At 44.3% G+C, this 16,337-nt stretch overlaps 2 protein-coding genes across 2 annotated transcripts in view; both read right to left on the bottom strand.

The window, feature by feature from the left end:
• Nucleotides 1–3,160: 3,160 nt before the first annotated feature.
• LOC119321349 lies at nucleotides 3,161–11,994 on the bottom strand. The gene is made up of 20 exons (XM_037595068.1): nucleotides 11,711–11,994; nucleotides 9,675–9,957; nucleotides 8,930–9,020; nucleotides 8,689–8,796; nucleotides 8,471–8,592; nucleotides 8,114–8,377; nucleotides 7,896–8,032; nucleotides 7,421–7,494; nucleotides 7,221–7,331; nucleotides 7,001–7,131; nucleotides 6,622–6,909; nucleotides 6,329–6,465; nucleotides 5,667–5,746; nucleotides 4,752–4,925; nucleotides 4,544–4,671; nucleotides 4,193–4,468; nucleotides 3,924–4,054; nucleotides 3,508–3,549; nucleotides 3,349–3,411; nucleotides 3,161–3,257 (listed from the first exon to the last, which is right to left on the bottom strand). Exons 1-20 carry the CDS (start codon nucleotides 11,992–11,994, stop codon nucleotides 3,161–3,163), a joined length of 3,021 nt encoding a protein of 1,006 aa, XP_037450965.1.
• Nucleotides 11,995–13,747: 1,753 nt separating this feature from the next.
• LOC119321348 overlaps nucleotides 13,748–16,337 on the bottom strand; it is a 5,666-nt gene continuing 3,076 nt past the window's right edge. Inside the window, exons 6-12 of the mRNA XM_037595067.1 lie at nucleotides 15,523–15,696; nucleotides 15,313–15,440; nucleotides 14,954–15,229; nucleotides 14,689–14,816; nucleotides 14,268–14,309; nucleotides 14,118–14,192; nucleotides 13,748–14,029 (exon numbers count right to left, since the gene is read on the bottom strand). Coding sequence (XP_037450964.1) covers nucleotides 13,933–14,029; nucleotides 14,118–14,192; nucleotides 14,268–14,309; nucleotides 14,689–14,816; nucleotides 14,954–15,229; nucleotides 15,313–15,440; nucleotides 15,523–15,696 — 920 coding nt within the window. The 3' untranslated portion in view covers nucleotides 13,748–13,932. The remainder of the gene's footprint in view (nucleotides 14,030–14,117; nucleotides 14,193–14,267; nucleotides 14,310–14,688; nucleotides 14,817–14,953; nucleotides 15,230–15,312; nucleotides 15,441–15,522; nucleotides 15,697–16,337) is intronic.

Below are 16,337 nucleotides of genomic sequence, written 5' to 3'. Positions count from 1 at the left end.
TCTTCGAGTCAACCAAGAGGGTGGAGCACCCTCCCGGGGCGGTAGGGCACACCCTCCACCCTTGTGGTTTGCTCGAGACTCTTCTGGCCCAACTCTTTTGCTTCGGGGGCTTCTTCTGGTCCATAAAAAATCTCCGTAAATTGGCAAGTCAATTGGACTCCGTTTGGTATTCCTTTTCTGTAAAACTCAAAAACAAGGAAAAAACAGAAACTGGCACCGGGCTTTAGGTTAATAGGTTAGTCCCGAAAATCATATAAAATAGCATATAAATGCCTATTAAACATTCAAAACAGATAATATAATAGCATGGAACGATCAAGAATTATAGATACATTGGAGACGTATCATCCGTCATAGAGAAAGCAATATTTTTGGGCGCTAATAGGCGTCGGCGTGCCGGCCCAAAACTCGGCTGGTCGTAGCGCATCCGCACGATTCAACGCATAACAGCCGTAGGATTCGCTGGTCACCGCAAACGTAAAAAAGTCAACACAGGGGCGTTCCCATCCCCGTGCAGCCTGTCACCACAGGGCCGTTCCACTCGCGCCATCCAACACGCTCATGACCAACGATCACCCCCGCCTTTGTCGTCCTCGGCTTCCCGCCCTTGTCGGCCACCCGCGCCTCGCGCTCGCCGTCCTCTCGCGGCGCCGCGCTCGCCGGCAACCGATCGTGCTTGCTGGTTGGCCAACGATAAGGGTTGCAGCTTCTCGCCGGCCAGTCATAGCTTCTTCGCCGTCTCGTTGCGGCACCATCGTGTATCGTAGGCCTGTCACCGGTGTCACCTCTGGCACCATCGTCAGCTCACCGCGTCGATTGAAGCTTTCTCATACGCTGATTGCAGTTTTTTGTGTCATTCATAGCTTATGTCACCTCCGGTTGAAGCCTTTTTTGTTGCCAGTTAAAGCTTTTTTCATCAGTGGTTGTAGCTTTCTCAAACACCGGTTGCAGCTTATGTGGTGTCAGCCCGCGCTTCCGTCGTCCCTTCGGTTGAAGCTTTTTTTTCACGCCGGTTGTAGCTTTCTCAGATGCCGGTTGCAGCAACCTTGACTAGCCTTCGTACCGAAAACACCTCGCTCCAGCATCGACGATTGCCATCCGGTTGCAACATATGTGGTCGCCGTCTCCAGCTCCGGCTAATGCTGGTTGTAGCATAGTCTGCGGGTGGCCATGGTGCATCGTTTTTTAGCATCCCGAGGGAATACCGCCGCGGCTTGCGTGGCCGTGGCCCAATTCAGCGCATCTCCTAGTAGCACGATCCTCGTGCGCGTCCTGGGGGTGACCATGACAAACTCACGGCATCTCCGGGGAGTTCGTGCGTGTCACCGTGGCTGAAGTGGGAAGAAGAGATGGGGAGGCGGCTCGCCGTTTCTCGGTTGTAGCATCGCCCACCTTCGGCTCCAACTTGCCGCTGCGCTGGATCCAACTTGCCGCCCTAATGGTTGCAGCACCGGGAATTCTTCCCCCCGGTTGTATCTTGTCGACGTGCTCGTAGCCAGGGCCGGGCCCATAGTGGTTCCAAATGTGCGGCCGCACAGGGCCCATAATTTTGAGGGGCCCCAAAATTTTTATATGGGCATAGTATTTCTAAAAAAATGCCAAGGCTCCCGCAATGGGCCGCTCGGCTCTGGAGTTGGGCCGAGTCGAGGCCGTCGAGCACTGGTGCCTCGATCGCTCGATGGAAAAATGATCGCTCGATGTTCTCAGAAAAAGGAAACTGCTCGGTCTAAACACAAGGGATCGCTCCAGCAGTCGATCGGGATCGCCTCGATCTGAAACCGCAACAGCAGTCCCGTCCGCGGCGCAACACGAGACGAGATCGTCTCATCGGTTGTCGCCTTTGCCTCATCAGAGCGATCAGAATCGAGCTGCTGTTGTTGCCTTCGTAGCTGCCTCTCCCAATTTTCTAGGATCGATGCTTCAGTCCGCTGCAGTTCCTTCGCTGTTGCTGCAGGAAACGAGATCGCTTCATCGGACCTATCCATGACCGACTGACCGACTCCAGCCTCCAGGTGCTTAGCGAATCCTCCTTTCCGATTAACTTTGGTTCCTACTCCTAATTCCTATTTTCCTAATTATTTTCGTAGAAAACGTTACTTCGTTACAGATTGGTTTTTACCTCCTCGGTTAAAGATCACAGTCTAGACAAGACGCAGAACTAGGTGAGTTAGACGGTTCGTTTAATTGTAAAATATTAACGCATGATCTTCAATTGATATATGATATTGTATAACTTCTATTCATCTTTTTTAGATTTGAGTCATCATGAGGAAAAATCAGTCTGGTCCATATAAGCGCAAGAGAAAAGAAAGAACAGAATTTAATTAGTACATCTTATATTATACACTATATAAAAAAATTCTGCGAGATACATATACATTATAGTTGCTTGTTAGTTCATTTTTATAGCAAAATAGGGCCGCATTTTTTAGTTTCGCATAGGGCCCCGGATTTTGCCGGCCCGGCCCTGCTCGTAGCACCCCCATGGCTGGTTCCAGCTCCTTCAGGATACCCGTTGTAGCCCTCTAGTGGCTGGTTGCAGCTCCTGGTAAGACGATTGCAGCACGTCATCTTCCCCGGATCCAGCAGGGAGCAGGGCACCTCGCTCTCCCCCTGAAGATTGCACCAAGCCATGGCACCGGTCTCAGCAACCGTTGTAGCATCTGCAAAAATCGCCGGTGACAGCAAAAACTTCCTCGCTGATGCTGCTTGTAGCTCGCCGATGCATGGGGTGCGTTTCCGGGCAGCTCGAAGTCGGCCATGGCCTCCGCAAAAAAAAAACGAAGCGGCGAGAGCTTCCGTGCAACAACTAGTCAGGGGTGGAGGTTTGAGATGAAGAGAAGCGGAGGAAACCTGCTCGGGTTGTGCCATCCATGGTGTCTCGAGCGTGAGCGGGGGGAGAAGAGATGGGACAAGAGGTGCGGTTGAGAAAGAAACGTATGCAACGATAAGATTCCTGGAGTAAATCACGTGGGGCCACAGCCAGCGAGCGCGCGTCGAAAGCGACCGGCCGAATCTTCAGCCAGCACGCTGGCGTGAAGCGTTTTCCATATTAATACCACTAGTACTCGAGCAGCTAAGAATGGATGTCCCAGCACCAACGGACAAGAAAACATCATCAATACTAGCGGTGATCGTCAGCTATACAACCAACGTGACATCATACAGGCAGAGGCCTTCGGCGAGGCAGAGGCCATTTCTGAAGTGGTAAAGGGATGTCTCTACAACCAAGGAAGCGTGGCTCAGGCAACGGCCATCTGTCATGAGCAAGAAAGTACAAGTCAATGAAGAGATCTATTCTAAACAATGTTACAGATAGATAGTATTAACATGTGTAAGAAAGAATACTTGTTTCCATCAATCGGTGCAACAGTTTCAGTGTTTCTGTGTGTCCCGCCAGGCAACAACCATCTGTGTGGTTGATCAGCCATATTTCAAAAAGCATAAGAGTTACTGAACAAATTATTTCAAACAATATGTAGATATACCGTACTTAAGAAAGAATACCTGTTTTCAACATCCTCGACAATAGTACCATCTGCACTAGTCCTGCAAGTACATCCAAAATCAATTTTACCACAAGGAAACGAGTTAGTTTAAACCAATGACATACCAGCTTAATGCATTAAAAAAATAGAAAAGGATAAGAGCACAATGCGAAGGTACAGGTAAGTACGGTATCAAGTATGATAGTGGTAGATAACAACAGAACACACCAATGAATTAAGTTGTCGGAATCATGTACCATTACATCACTATGTACTACACTTTGGGGCACACACAAGTTGTCATATCAGCCCAAACCAATTGGGCCAAAATTATATTTAAGTGAAAATGATTGAACGATGTGAAAACTAGAGATGAATATACAGATAGGACAACATCCCTAAAACCTACAAAGCTTCTTCTTTTTTAAGACATACCGTTTTTGATTGAAGTTCAACAAGAGGTGGTGAATAACATCCCTCGGCAGGAACGGAGTTTCTTCCTCATCATAAAAGTTCATTCCAACAAAATTCCCATCATTGTCAATAAGAGGCCCCCCAATCCCAGCCTAGCAAAACAAAAGGAACAACATACAAGAGTTACACACAGATACCATTTGATAGATGTAGTGATAGCTTCTGTTAGTATTCCAACGCTAATAACTTTTTGGCATGTTAGAGGTACTGGGGAAGTCCACAAGAAATACCTTGGTGATTTTACAGGTGGAGGCACAAAGTTCTTTGCAATCAAGTTTGCTTTGTTTGCCAATCAACACCTTCCCCTCAACAGCCATTAGTTTGCGACACGCAAAAAGACTACCCACAGCTATTACGTCGATAGATGAGGTAACTGGATGCCCATGGATTTTTATTGTACGAGGATGCCAGAATCCCATGATGTCAACAAGAGCAACATTGTACTGTAAATTATAACAGTTCAATATCCCTACAACTCGATATTGGTTTGGAAGGCAAACTTCAATCTGCAATGATAACGTTATGTTAACCAGTATCTGAAATGAAAAGAAAAAAAATTGATAGCAGTTAGCAGTAACAACCCTCAAGTTATCATCGATCATGTGTGGACTGCCAGGAACTCTGAACAAACTTGCTGAAGTCAGAATTGTTGCAGAGCATGCTTCGCCCTTTATAAATACACCTGAGCAAGAAAACTTTTTTGCAAATCCTACAGAGATAATCATTCAGTTATCAATCATTGATCAATTAAAACATGGACAAGTAAGTACTGTATAACAGAGTCATCACCATTGAATGAAGCAAGTGAGACAACACTTCGATTCATTTTTGAAGCAAGACGTTTGCTTGATTCTGAAGCAAGTGAGTAGGCACTTCGATCCATTTCTAATCCAAAACCTCCCAATGGTTTCCTCAAGATATCCTTCTTGAACGTATCATCGAGAAGATTTATGTATTGCCCACCTAGCATGATACACCAGTTAAAAGTGTTTCATAAAGTTTTTAAAGTGTGCGTGTGCAACATAATGTACTCAGCAAAATAAGTTAAAATGTATTGGCTGCCAAGGGTTGAACATAGGCCATTGTAGTTTCAATATGTATTCCAAGAAAAAAGGTGGGGTTGTGCCATCTTCCTTCTTCCATCGCACCATTTCCACATCTTGTTTAAGGGTTTGCCAAATACTCCCTCCGTCCCATAATATAAGAGCATTTTTTAAACTAGTGGTGTCAAAAACGCTCTTGTATTATGGGACCGGAGGAGTATGTCATATGAGTATGCCTCACAGTTTTGATATTTCTATGTTATCTTGTTTTCCTAACTCCAAGTCAGTTTCTGTGCCCATGGATTTGCAGACTGATGTGCCACATGCATGACTAAATTTATTTTTATGATTTCCATAGCAACAAGCAGGCATTCACCTAGATTATCAAATAAATACAATTGTGAAGACATAATGCTAGTACTAATCAGTCTGTATGTTTTTGCTATCCCCATAATCTCCAGTTAGGTCATTTATCACATAAAAATGGGGAGGCTACCATTCATCTTGACCATGGACCCAGTATGGGGAACACAATCTAACTTCCCGTCTCATCTTCCTCCCTGTGGTTCAACGGCTGTCAAAGGACAGTCGCGCCTCTTGGGTCCAGGGCTGTCTCATTCTGGCCTAAACAGCCAATATCCTATGAAATAAATTTGCTCACCTCCTGCCCTGAGGAAAGCTGAATCTCCATAACGACTTTTAAATCTTGCAGTTACAGCTTCATCAACCTCTTCCTTAACACTGCAGCACAATGTAGGAAACTCACCGTGATAAATCCACAAAAAGAAGATATCAAGAGACACATACCATGCACAAAATGAGAGTATTAAACAAGGGAAATATACCAAATAGTTGCATATACTTTACAGCAGATAAATTTAAAAAAATATAAAACAATTTCTCCATGGGTCTGTTTAAATGCAAGTTTAGAGTGTAGCAGAAATATGCATTACCGCCAGATTAATTTAACAATCGTAATGTACTCCCTCCGTCCCAAAATAAGTGCCGCAGACTTAGTACAACTTTGTACTAATGTTGCACTAAATCAGCGACACTTATGTTGGGACAGAATGCAGCTTGTTGGGCTACAGGAAGAGATGGTCACAGATGCAGAGCAACAGGAGATGTAAAAAAAGTAAAAAAAACACAAGTACAAAATAGCTAATGAGGTAGTTTTGGGGATAAATTTGTAAATCTCGGAAGCTGCTCTTACACAAACTCAAATAGAAATAGGGCAGGGAGGAGTAGTGTAGGATGAAGTGAGAGAGAAGTATGGGTAAGCCAAACAGAGTGTTTGTTCATCAATACTGAAAGTGTGCATACCTGACCATCCCGCGAAACCACATGAATTCACGAATTGAAGGCCTTTGTACGTAGGGGGTCTTTCTTTGTTTGGTACCAGAGCAGTTCATCCCAACAAAGTTGCCATCAAAATCAACAAGGGGACCTCCAATCCCCACCTAGCACAAACATGAGGATGAAGTTATGCATGAAAAATGCAATTAATAATTCCTGAAACTAAGGATATGCATCAGCACATACAATGATATAAGCCATTCATACCATCATGCAGCAGTTATATGTTTGAACTGTACAAACTAAAGCAGCTAGCTCACCTCATGGATACGGCATGTGCTTAACATCTCCTCATCTGTAAGAGCGCATACAGAGGCAAGATCTACTCCACTTGTGGCCTTTAATTCTCCTGAATCATAATGCCGCCATACAGCTGCTACCTTCCTATAAGGCTCAAACTGCATGGCACGATCAAGACTTAGATGACATAGATGGAGGGGATCAATAACATCGTCGTTCTTGATTTTGACGATAAAAAAATCAACATATATCTCAGGATTCTCTATCCACCCAGTGACAATCTGATCATCAGGAAGGCGTACTTTAATCTGAAATGAGCACAGGGCAATGGATGTACTGAATTAATCATTACAGGTGCAGCAAATATATTAGCATAACTAATAATCCAGAAAAGGTTACCGTCAAACTTTCAGTGATCTTCCCTAACCACCAAGTATAAGGAATCAAATTTATCGATGTCAGGAAACACGTAGCATCAGGACATGAGCTTTCGATGCATGTGCCCGTGCATTCGTGTAATTGGGTATCACCTGGAGAGGGAGAGTCATACGTGCAAACTCAATAGCTGATCATCAAAAACAAGGTAACATGAGAAATTATTAACAGTATAATCACCAACCATCGAATGAGGCCAGCGCCACAATGCTCATGCTTAATCTGGAAAGTACTTGCTTACTCAAGGCACCTTTTCTGGATTTACTCAATTTCTCTACGGACTTAGCACTCAAACCTAGTTAATTGAAATAAAATCATGTGTGATACAATTAACAGAACAATCTACCATGAATAGTCAGGAAAAGGAAGCGGAAATGGACTCACTTGGCCTAATTGCTTTCATCTCACTGTTCATTCTTGCCCTTGAAGCATCATCAAACCCTTCCTTAACTCTAACACTGCAAGAACAAGGGAGCCAAATAGTTACAGATATTTCACAGCAGAGAAATGTAAGAAAATCTTAAACAATTTCCCCATGGGTCTTCTTGTTAAATGTAAGTTCAAGTGCAACAGAAATATGTATTAGCGCCGGCATTGAAATAACAACCTTAATCTAGTGCAGTGCAGATCTAAACAATTTAAGAAAAGAAACACATGAGTAGAAAAATAGCTAATGGTACAGTTTTTGGGATATAAACTCGTAAACCTTGGAACCTTCTCTTTGGCTTTGAGAATGACACACCTTGCACACAAACTCAAATAAAAATAGAAGGGATGTGTAGAATAGGATGCAGTAAGAGAGAAGCATGAGTAAGCCAAAGAGGGAAGGGCAGTTCATCAATACTGCAAGTGTACATACCTGACCTTCCCGTGAAGCACCAAGAATCGGAAAATTCCCTCCCTTCGCACGTAGGCAGTCTTCTCCATTTTGGTACGAGAGGAGTTCATCCCGACAAAGTTGCCATCAAAATCGACAAGGGGGCCTCCAATCCCCGCCTAGCACAGAAGTGACAATGAAGTTACACAGAGAAAATCCATGCAATTCATAATGGCTGAAACTGTATAAAAGCAGCTCACCTTGTGGATCCGGCACGTGCTTACGATTGTCTCATTGGTTGGAGAGGCGAGATTTAGTCCACTTGTGGCAGTTAAAAATCCTGAACTGAAACAGCGGCATACAGCTGCTACCTTCGTATGAGGCTCAAACTGCATGTCACGGTCCAGACTTGCGGCATCAACACCAGACACGTTCTTGATGTTGACAATGAAAAAATCAACATATATCTTAGGATCCTCTATCCGCCCAGTGACAATCCGATCATTCGGAAGGCGTACTTTAATCTGAAATGAGCGCAAGGTGAATTAATGATTACAGGTGCAACATATATATAAGCATAACTAATAACCAAGGAAAAGAATAGAGAAAAAAGTTACATTCAAACTTGCAGCTGGGTGAGTAGGTGGAATCAACCGTCTCGATGTCAGGATTGTAGCTTCAGAATCAGAACATGAGGTTTCAATGCATATGCCTGTGCATTCACGTAACTTGGTATCACCTACGCACAGAGAGAAAGTCAAGCATGCAGACTAAATAACTGGTCACTAAAAACAGGCAATATGAGAAAGTATCAACAGCAGGTATAATCACTAACCATCGAACGAAGCAAGCGACACGACACTCCTACGCAATCTTGAAAATACTTGCTCACTGAGTTCACTCAGGGCGCCTGGACTGGATTCACTCGAGCCGTCCAATCTCGCTACGAAGTACCACACAAAGCTAGTTAATTGAAATAAAATCTTGTTTGATACAGTTAACAGAAGCGTCAATTTTACTACTTATTGTGAATATGTACTTGCAGGGGAAAGGAAAACAGATATGCATGGACCCACTTGGCCTAGCCACCCTTTTGTAAGGGCGTTGCTCTTCATCGCCTCTCACCAGCCGCCGCTTGTTTTTCATCATCGATCTTTTCAATCCAGCCTGAGCAGCAACAAATGAGATTGAACTAACACTGATTGATCTGATTACAGAACTAGTGGATCGGTATGATTGCCAGACAAATTGATCCGTACACAATAGATCGGAGTTGGAAGCTACTCCCTCCGTTCCAAAATAGATGACTCAACTTTATACTAAAGTTAGTATAAAGTTGGATCATCTATTTTGGAACGGGGGGAGTAGGTCAAAAATACCATAGAAACTGCGCCAGATTACTGTGGTGGAATCGCTCTAAGGAACTGGGTGGGTTAGTTGAAGATTCTGAATTAGATCTCGGACAACCCAAGCAACCAAAATTCGACCGGAGGTGGAGAAGGGATACCTTCGAAACAAGCTCACCGGCCGCCGCTGGATTCGTCGACGGAAGGACCTCTGCTCCAACTTCTGTTTTTTGAGCCGACCTTTTTTTTAGGCGACCTCTGGTCAAACTTTTTTTTTTGAAGGATCCTCTGGTCCAACTTAGTCCAGCCGCGAGAGGGATTGATCTCTGGCCGAAGGGGCGTTTTATCTGGGCGGGCCCACAAGCTCCTGTTTTAGAACCTTCCATTCGGTTTTGGGCGGTTCGTGGAAGCTTCCGGTCAGTTTTTTTTCCTTTTATTTTTCCTGTTTCCAACTCAAAAATCATATAGGGCCAACCATATCCTCAAGAACCGGATTGGCTGTTGCCCAAATGACACGGCTCCCGCCATCGTCGGAGAGAACCGGATTAGAGTTGTTGGTGAGGGAGAGCTTCGGTGTTGAGGAAGTTGTGTTGGTGGCCGGGGTATCTCGGTTGGCGACCCACACAACAGTGAGCTCAGGAATGTCATTATACCATATGCCTAGGTACAAGCTGGCCGGAGTGGAGTTGGAGGGGTTGAAGAAGCCCAGGGCGAATCCACCATCATTGGAGACGATGGTGCTACCAGGGTATAGCACCCTGCCGGGGACAAGCCGGTCTTGGGAAGCACTTAGTGCAGGGAGAAGATGATGATGACCGTGGTGTAGCTGGTGAGAGCCGGCCAATCCATGGGTCGACCAGGCTTAGATCCGAGTACTAACTAAGGTCGAACAAAGGCTGCCCATAGTGATGGTATCTTAGCCGGTATCATGTACTCAGGACTAGCAAACACGCTAGTATCATATACATGATACTAGTATATGATACTTTTCACTATGAGTAGCTAACTAGTTAGGCTAATAGGGAGTAATTACGTACTTCCCGCAAAACAAAAAACTAGGACTAAGTACATGATTATACCAGTCCTTGGTCTACAAGCAAGAGATGCTTAATTTGACTAAGCACCATCCACGAATGTTCGATCGCGGCAGCAGATGATTGAATAATGCAAACGTTCTTTGAATTCTAGTAGTTGAGACTTGACATATAAGTTGTCCACATCGTATTGGGATGTCAATCACTGCTTACTGGTCAATAGCTGTTGTGTATCAACACTTCTGGTCAGACTGAGACATTAAGCTATATAGTTGAGGAGGATGTTGTCACGTCCCGATAGTCGAAGTAGTTGGTGGATGAATTGGGATCCCAAAGAATGGGGAATCGATATTGTAGGATCCCAATATTTTATATACTGCAATCATACTGTAGGGTTAAACAAGAAATATTTTACGTTTAATGTACTAACAGCCCTATTACACATTTTTATGTAGAGCTCGTAATGGTGGATGACAGGCTTTTTGATACAATGATAATTGATTGTTCGAGAAATTGTATCTTTTGCCCCAGTTTACTTCCTAACTTTGATAATTTGCCCCCCCCCCCCCCCCGATTGACGGGTGGGGCCGGGGCCACTAGGCATTGACATAACCCTGGGTCAAATCATCAAACCCCATGTAAAGTGGGGCAAATGATCCAAATCCCGGTGATTGTTCATAGAATACCTTGGTTGGTTTCCCTTTTAATGCTTGTTGTGATTTATGTTCGCCTTTTACATGACAAAGAAATCAGTCTTCGCTCTGTTTTGGTACTATCAATGATTGTTTTCAGGAGCCTTCGTCGTCGATTCTGTTTATTTCCTCCCGTCAATAATGAAGCAACAGGCCCAACTCCTGCTCGCAATGACTATTATGAAACTCCTTTTTGTGGACATGTATGTGTCATCTGGATCACTGTGTGAGTATGATGTTTGGTTGGGTATGCACTAGATAATATCTGATGTTTGGCTGGGTATGCAGTAGATAATATCTGATGTTTTTATTGTGGTAGTTCGGATCTCATTTTCTGTCAGTTCTCCAGTTTTTTCAGTATACTATACACCATAATTTCTGGTGGTTTTTTGCTGCACAAAATTGGTCCAAATTCACATAATTCAAACAAAATATAAATATCTCATAGTTTATAAGCCAAATAAAATTTAAATTGCCTCAAATACATTTGAAATAAAAAATAGCTGACACATCTATTGATTGTCAACGTGAACCCACATATACTTAACCAAATCATTTTGCAGTTGAATGTGAGTTTTCCAATCACGCATTTGATGATGAAATTCGGTGAAGCGTGCAAACGTTGCCACTCCTTCATGCCCAGACACACATTATCACCCTGAAATACAAACCCTTGGTCGTAGATATCATCTGAACGCTCATCTTCTATGATCATGTTGTGCATGATCACACAAGTAGTAGTCACCTCCCACAATTTCTTGGTTCTTCAAGTTCTAGCAGGATACCAAACGATGCCCCATCGTGATTGAAGAACACCAAAGGCACGCTCCACATCCTTCCTAGCACTCTCTTTTTCTTGGCCAAATCTCTTCCTCTTCTCTCGTACAGGGTTGGGGATTGTCTTTAAAAGAGTAGTCCACTGAGGATAGATACCGTCAGCTAGATAGTATCCTTTGTTGTAGTGGTGACCATTGATCTCAACATTGACCTCCGGGCAGTTGCCTTCTATAAGCATTGCAAACGACGGAGAGCTGTGAAGCACGTTGATGTCGTTGTGAGATCCAGCCATGCTGAAGAAAGAGTGCCAAATGCAGAGATCTGGTGAAGCCGTGGCCTCAAGTATGACATTGCAAGTTTTGATATGGCCCATATACTGCCACTGCCAAGCAGAAGGGTGGTTCTTCCACTACCAGTGCATACGATCCATGCTACCAAGCATCCCCGAAAAGCCCCTACTTGCATTGATCGCCAACAGTCGGGCTATATCTGCATCGGTTGGCTCTCTCAAGTACTCCGGCCCAAACACTGATACCACAACCTTGCAGAACTTATACATGGAGTCTAGGCATATGTGGATAAACTCATTCAGACATACTCATCAATGAGATCACCGGGTACTCCGTAAGCAAGTATCTGAATAGCTGCAGTGCATTTATGATAAGAAGAGAAGCCAATCTTTCCCAGGGCATCCTCCTTGCACTCGAAATAGTTATCGTACGCCACCACCCCCTCCCGGATAAGGTTGAACACATGTCTAGCCATCCGGAAACGACGCCGGAATAGGTGGTGTTTGAAGAGCAGGTTAGAGGACTTGAAGTAGTCTTACCAGAGTCGGCAATGGCGGCTCTCTTGATTCCGATTCAACACCGGAGTAATCCCCGGGATCAAGCCCCTGAACATCGGCCACTACCTACTAATGTGGTCATGGACGACCAAAGCATCAGCCACAATCTCCTAATCATCGGATGAAGAATCATCTGAATCGCAAATGAAATTGTGGAAACAGTACTCGTAGCCGGAGTCCACTTGTACCTTGTGGGAAAACCGTCGAACACCTTGCGGGTATCGTGGACGAAACCGGCCGGTGAAGAGCCTCGGGCCGCTCCAAGACTAGGTAGCAGGTATGTCGGTGTGGAGGCGTACGTGGCGGCGTCCGGCGAGCGAGGTAGCCACGCTTGTGTGCTGCCGGCAGAGGGAGGCGAGGAGGTGGTAGCGTCGGCATTGAAAATGGTCTACCAAACGCCAGAGTATGTGGCCGTCGGGAGGTGACGTGCTGCTGGGGGAGGTATGTGGGTGCGGGCGGCCGGCCTGGGCACCCAGGTGGGGCTGCCGGGTGTGCTGGGTGTCGATGGGAGAAAGAGGGGATGTCCAATGTATCACCGACTAGCGGGCCAAGGGGAGGACAAGGGCGGGTGTGGCGCTCGTCCATTGCGTGTCCATACCGACACAAACATGTCGCAAATTTGGGCCTGAAATGGGTCACGCACGAAGACGGACGCTGGTCCATTTGCGTCGGCGCGTTGGGCCGAATTTTGTGTCCATTTCAACCCAAATAGGCACACACGGACAGTTTAGGTAGGCGCATTGGAGTTGCTCTAAGTGCCTTGTGCAATTAATGGATATCCGAAGAGTTGTGTGGGGTTGCAATCCCTTGCATCAAAGCAGAGATCGACACACTAAAGCTTCGCTTGCGGTGGCAGCACTGGATGGAGGCAGAAAAGCCATGGCACGGCCTTCACCTCCCTGTTGCCGATGCGGCAACTGAAAGCATTTTCAACGCCTCTGCACGCAATCATTCATACGTGTAAGCGATGGCAAGCTCATTAGATTCTACCATTACCGATGGCTCCTGAAGATGCCTCTTGCTACTGCTATTCCTACCCAGGAGACGAGCCAAAAACATAAATCAATGGATACCACTATGTTTAGACCACATGGGCTTGTGACAGGGTTTACCCATCTACACATACAGAACACCATAACATTAATTGGTTCCGATGATAACAGAACTCTAGCGACACAAAGCGGTTCAGAATGCGGGACTGATAGCCAACCACCAACAAAACACTATAGATCATACTACTACTAGTATTAGGAGCACGTTATAGAGGAAGCAATATTAATACTACTAGTACTCGAGCAGCTCAGAATGGAGGTCTCAGCACCAACGCACAAGAAAACATCGTCAATACTAGCAGCGATCGTCAGCCTTACAACCAACGTGACATCACACAGGCAGAGGCCTTCGGCGACCCAGAGGCCATTTCTGAAGTGGCAAATGGATGTCTCTACGACCGACGTAGCGTGGCTCAGGCAACGGCCATCTGTCATGAGCAAGAAAGTACAAGTCAATGAAGAGATCTATTTTAAACAATTTTACAGATAGATATTAGCATGTGTAAGAAAGAATACTTGTTTCCATCAATTTCTGCAATAGATTCAGTGTTTCCGTGTGTCCCACTCCCACCAGGAAACGTCCATCTGTTGCTGAAAGTCATTTCAAAAGGCATAAGAGTTACTGAACAAATTATTTCAAACAATACCGTACTTAAGAAAGAATACCTGTTTTCAACACCCTCAACAATAGTATCATCTGCACTAGGCCTGCAAGTACACCCAAAACCAATTTTATCACGAGGAAACAAGTTAAGTTTAAGCAAATGACATACCATCTTAATGCATTAAAAAATAGAAAAGGATAAGAGCACGATGAGACGGTGCAGGTAAGTATGGTATCAAGTATGATAATGGTAGATAACAACAGAACACACTGATGAATTAAGTTATTGGAATCATGTACAATTACATCACTACATCAGTGCACATATTTGCACTTCGGGGCACACACAAGTTGTCATATCAGCCCAAAATAATTGGGCCAAAATTATGTTTAAGTGAAAATGATTGAATGATGTAAAACTAGAGATGAATATACAGATAGGACAACAACCCTAAAACCTACAAGCTTTTTTTTAAGACATACCGTGTTTTATTGTTCAATAAGAGGCGGTGAATAACATCCCTCGGCAGGAACGGGGTTTCTTCCTCATCATAGAAGTTCATTCCAACAAAATTCCCATCATTGTCAATAAGAGGCCCCCCAATCCCAGCCTAGCAAGACAAAAGGAACAACATACAAGAGTTACACACAGATATCGTTTGATAGATGTAGTGATAGCTTATGTTAGTACTCCAACGCTAGTAACTTTTTGGCATGTTAGAGGTACTGGGAAGTCCACAAGAAATACCTTGGTGATTACACAGGTGGAAACACAAAGTTCTTTGCAATCAAGTTTGCTTTGTTTGCCAATCAACACCTTCCCCTCAACAGCCATTAGTTTGCGACGTGCAAAAAGACTACCCACAGCTATTACGTCCATAGATGAGGTAACTGGATGCCCATGGATTTTTATTGTACGAGGACGCCAGAATCCCATGATGTCAACAAGAGCAACATTGTAGTGTAAATTATAACAGTTCAATATCCCTACAACTCGAAATCCGCCTGGAAGGCAAACTTCAATCTGCAATAATAAGGTTATGTTAATAACCAGTATCTGAAATGAAAAGGCAAAAAAAAATGATACTTGCAATTAGCAGTAACAACCCATAAGTTATCATCAATCATGTGTGCACTGCCAGGAACTCTAACCAAACTTGCTGACGTCAGAATTGTTGCAGAGCATTTTTTGCACTTTATAAATACACCTGTGCAAGAAAACTTCTTTGCAAATCCTACAGAGATAGTCATGTCAGTTATCAATCATTGAACAATTAAAAAAATGGAAAAGTAAGGACTGTATAACAGAGTCATCACCATTGAATGAGGCAAGTGAGACAACACTACGATCCATTTCTGAAGCAAGACGTTTGCTTGATTCTGAAGCAAGTGAGTAGGCACTTCGATCCATTTCTAAACCAAAACCTCCCAATGGTTTCCTCAAGATATCCTTCTTGAACATATCATCGAGAAGATTTATGTATTGCCCGCCTAGCATGATACACAAGTTAAAAGTGTTTCATAAAGTTTTCAAAGTGTGCGCGTGCAACATAAGGTACTCAACAAAGTAAGTAAAAATGGACTGGCTGCCAAAGGGTCACCCTGGGCCATTGTAGTTTCAATATGTAATCCAAGAAAATTGGAGTGTGATGGTGATGATCCATCTTCCTTCTTCCACCGCACCATTTCGACATCTTGTTTAAGGGTTTGCCAATTATGTCATATGAGTATTCCTCAGAGTTTTGATGTTTCTATATCATCTTGTTTTCCTATCTACAGGTCAGTTTCTGTGACCGCGGATTTGCAGACTGATGTGCCACATGCATGATTCAATATATTTTTATGATTTCCATAGCAACACGCAGGCATTCACCTGGTTTATCAAATAAATAAAATTGTGAAGACATAATGCCAGTACTGTTTAGTCAATATGTTTTTTCTATGTACTAACAGTATATGACCAGAAGGGGAGCCTTGGCGCAGTGGTAAAGCTGCTGCCTTGTGACCAAGAGGTCACGGGTTCAAGTCCTGAAAACAGCCTCTTGCAGAAATGTAGGAAAAGGCTGCGTACAATAGACGGTCGGACCCTTCCCCGGACCCTACGCAAGCGGGAGCTACATGCACCAGGGCTG

This window comes from Triticum dicoccoides, chromosome 6B (assembly GCF_002162155.2).
Source record: "Triticum dicoccoides isolate Atlit2015 ecotype Zavitan chromosome 6B, WEW_v2.0, whole genome shotgun sequence".
NCBI lineage: Eukaryota > Viridiplantae > Streptophyta > Magnoliopsida > Poales > Poaceae > Triticum > Triticum dicoccoides.
This window is presented reverse-complemented; position numbering and strand designations above follow the sequence as displayed.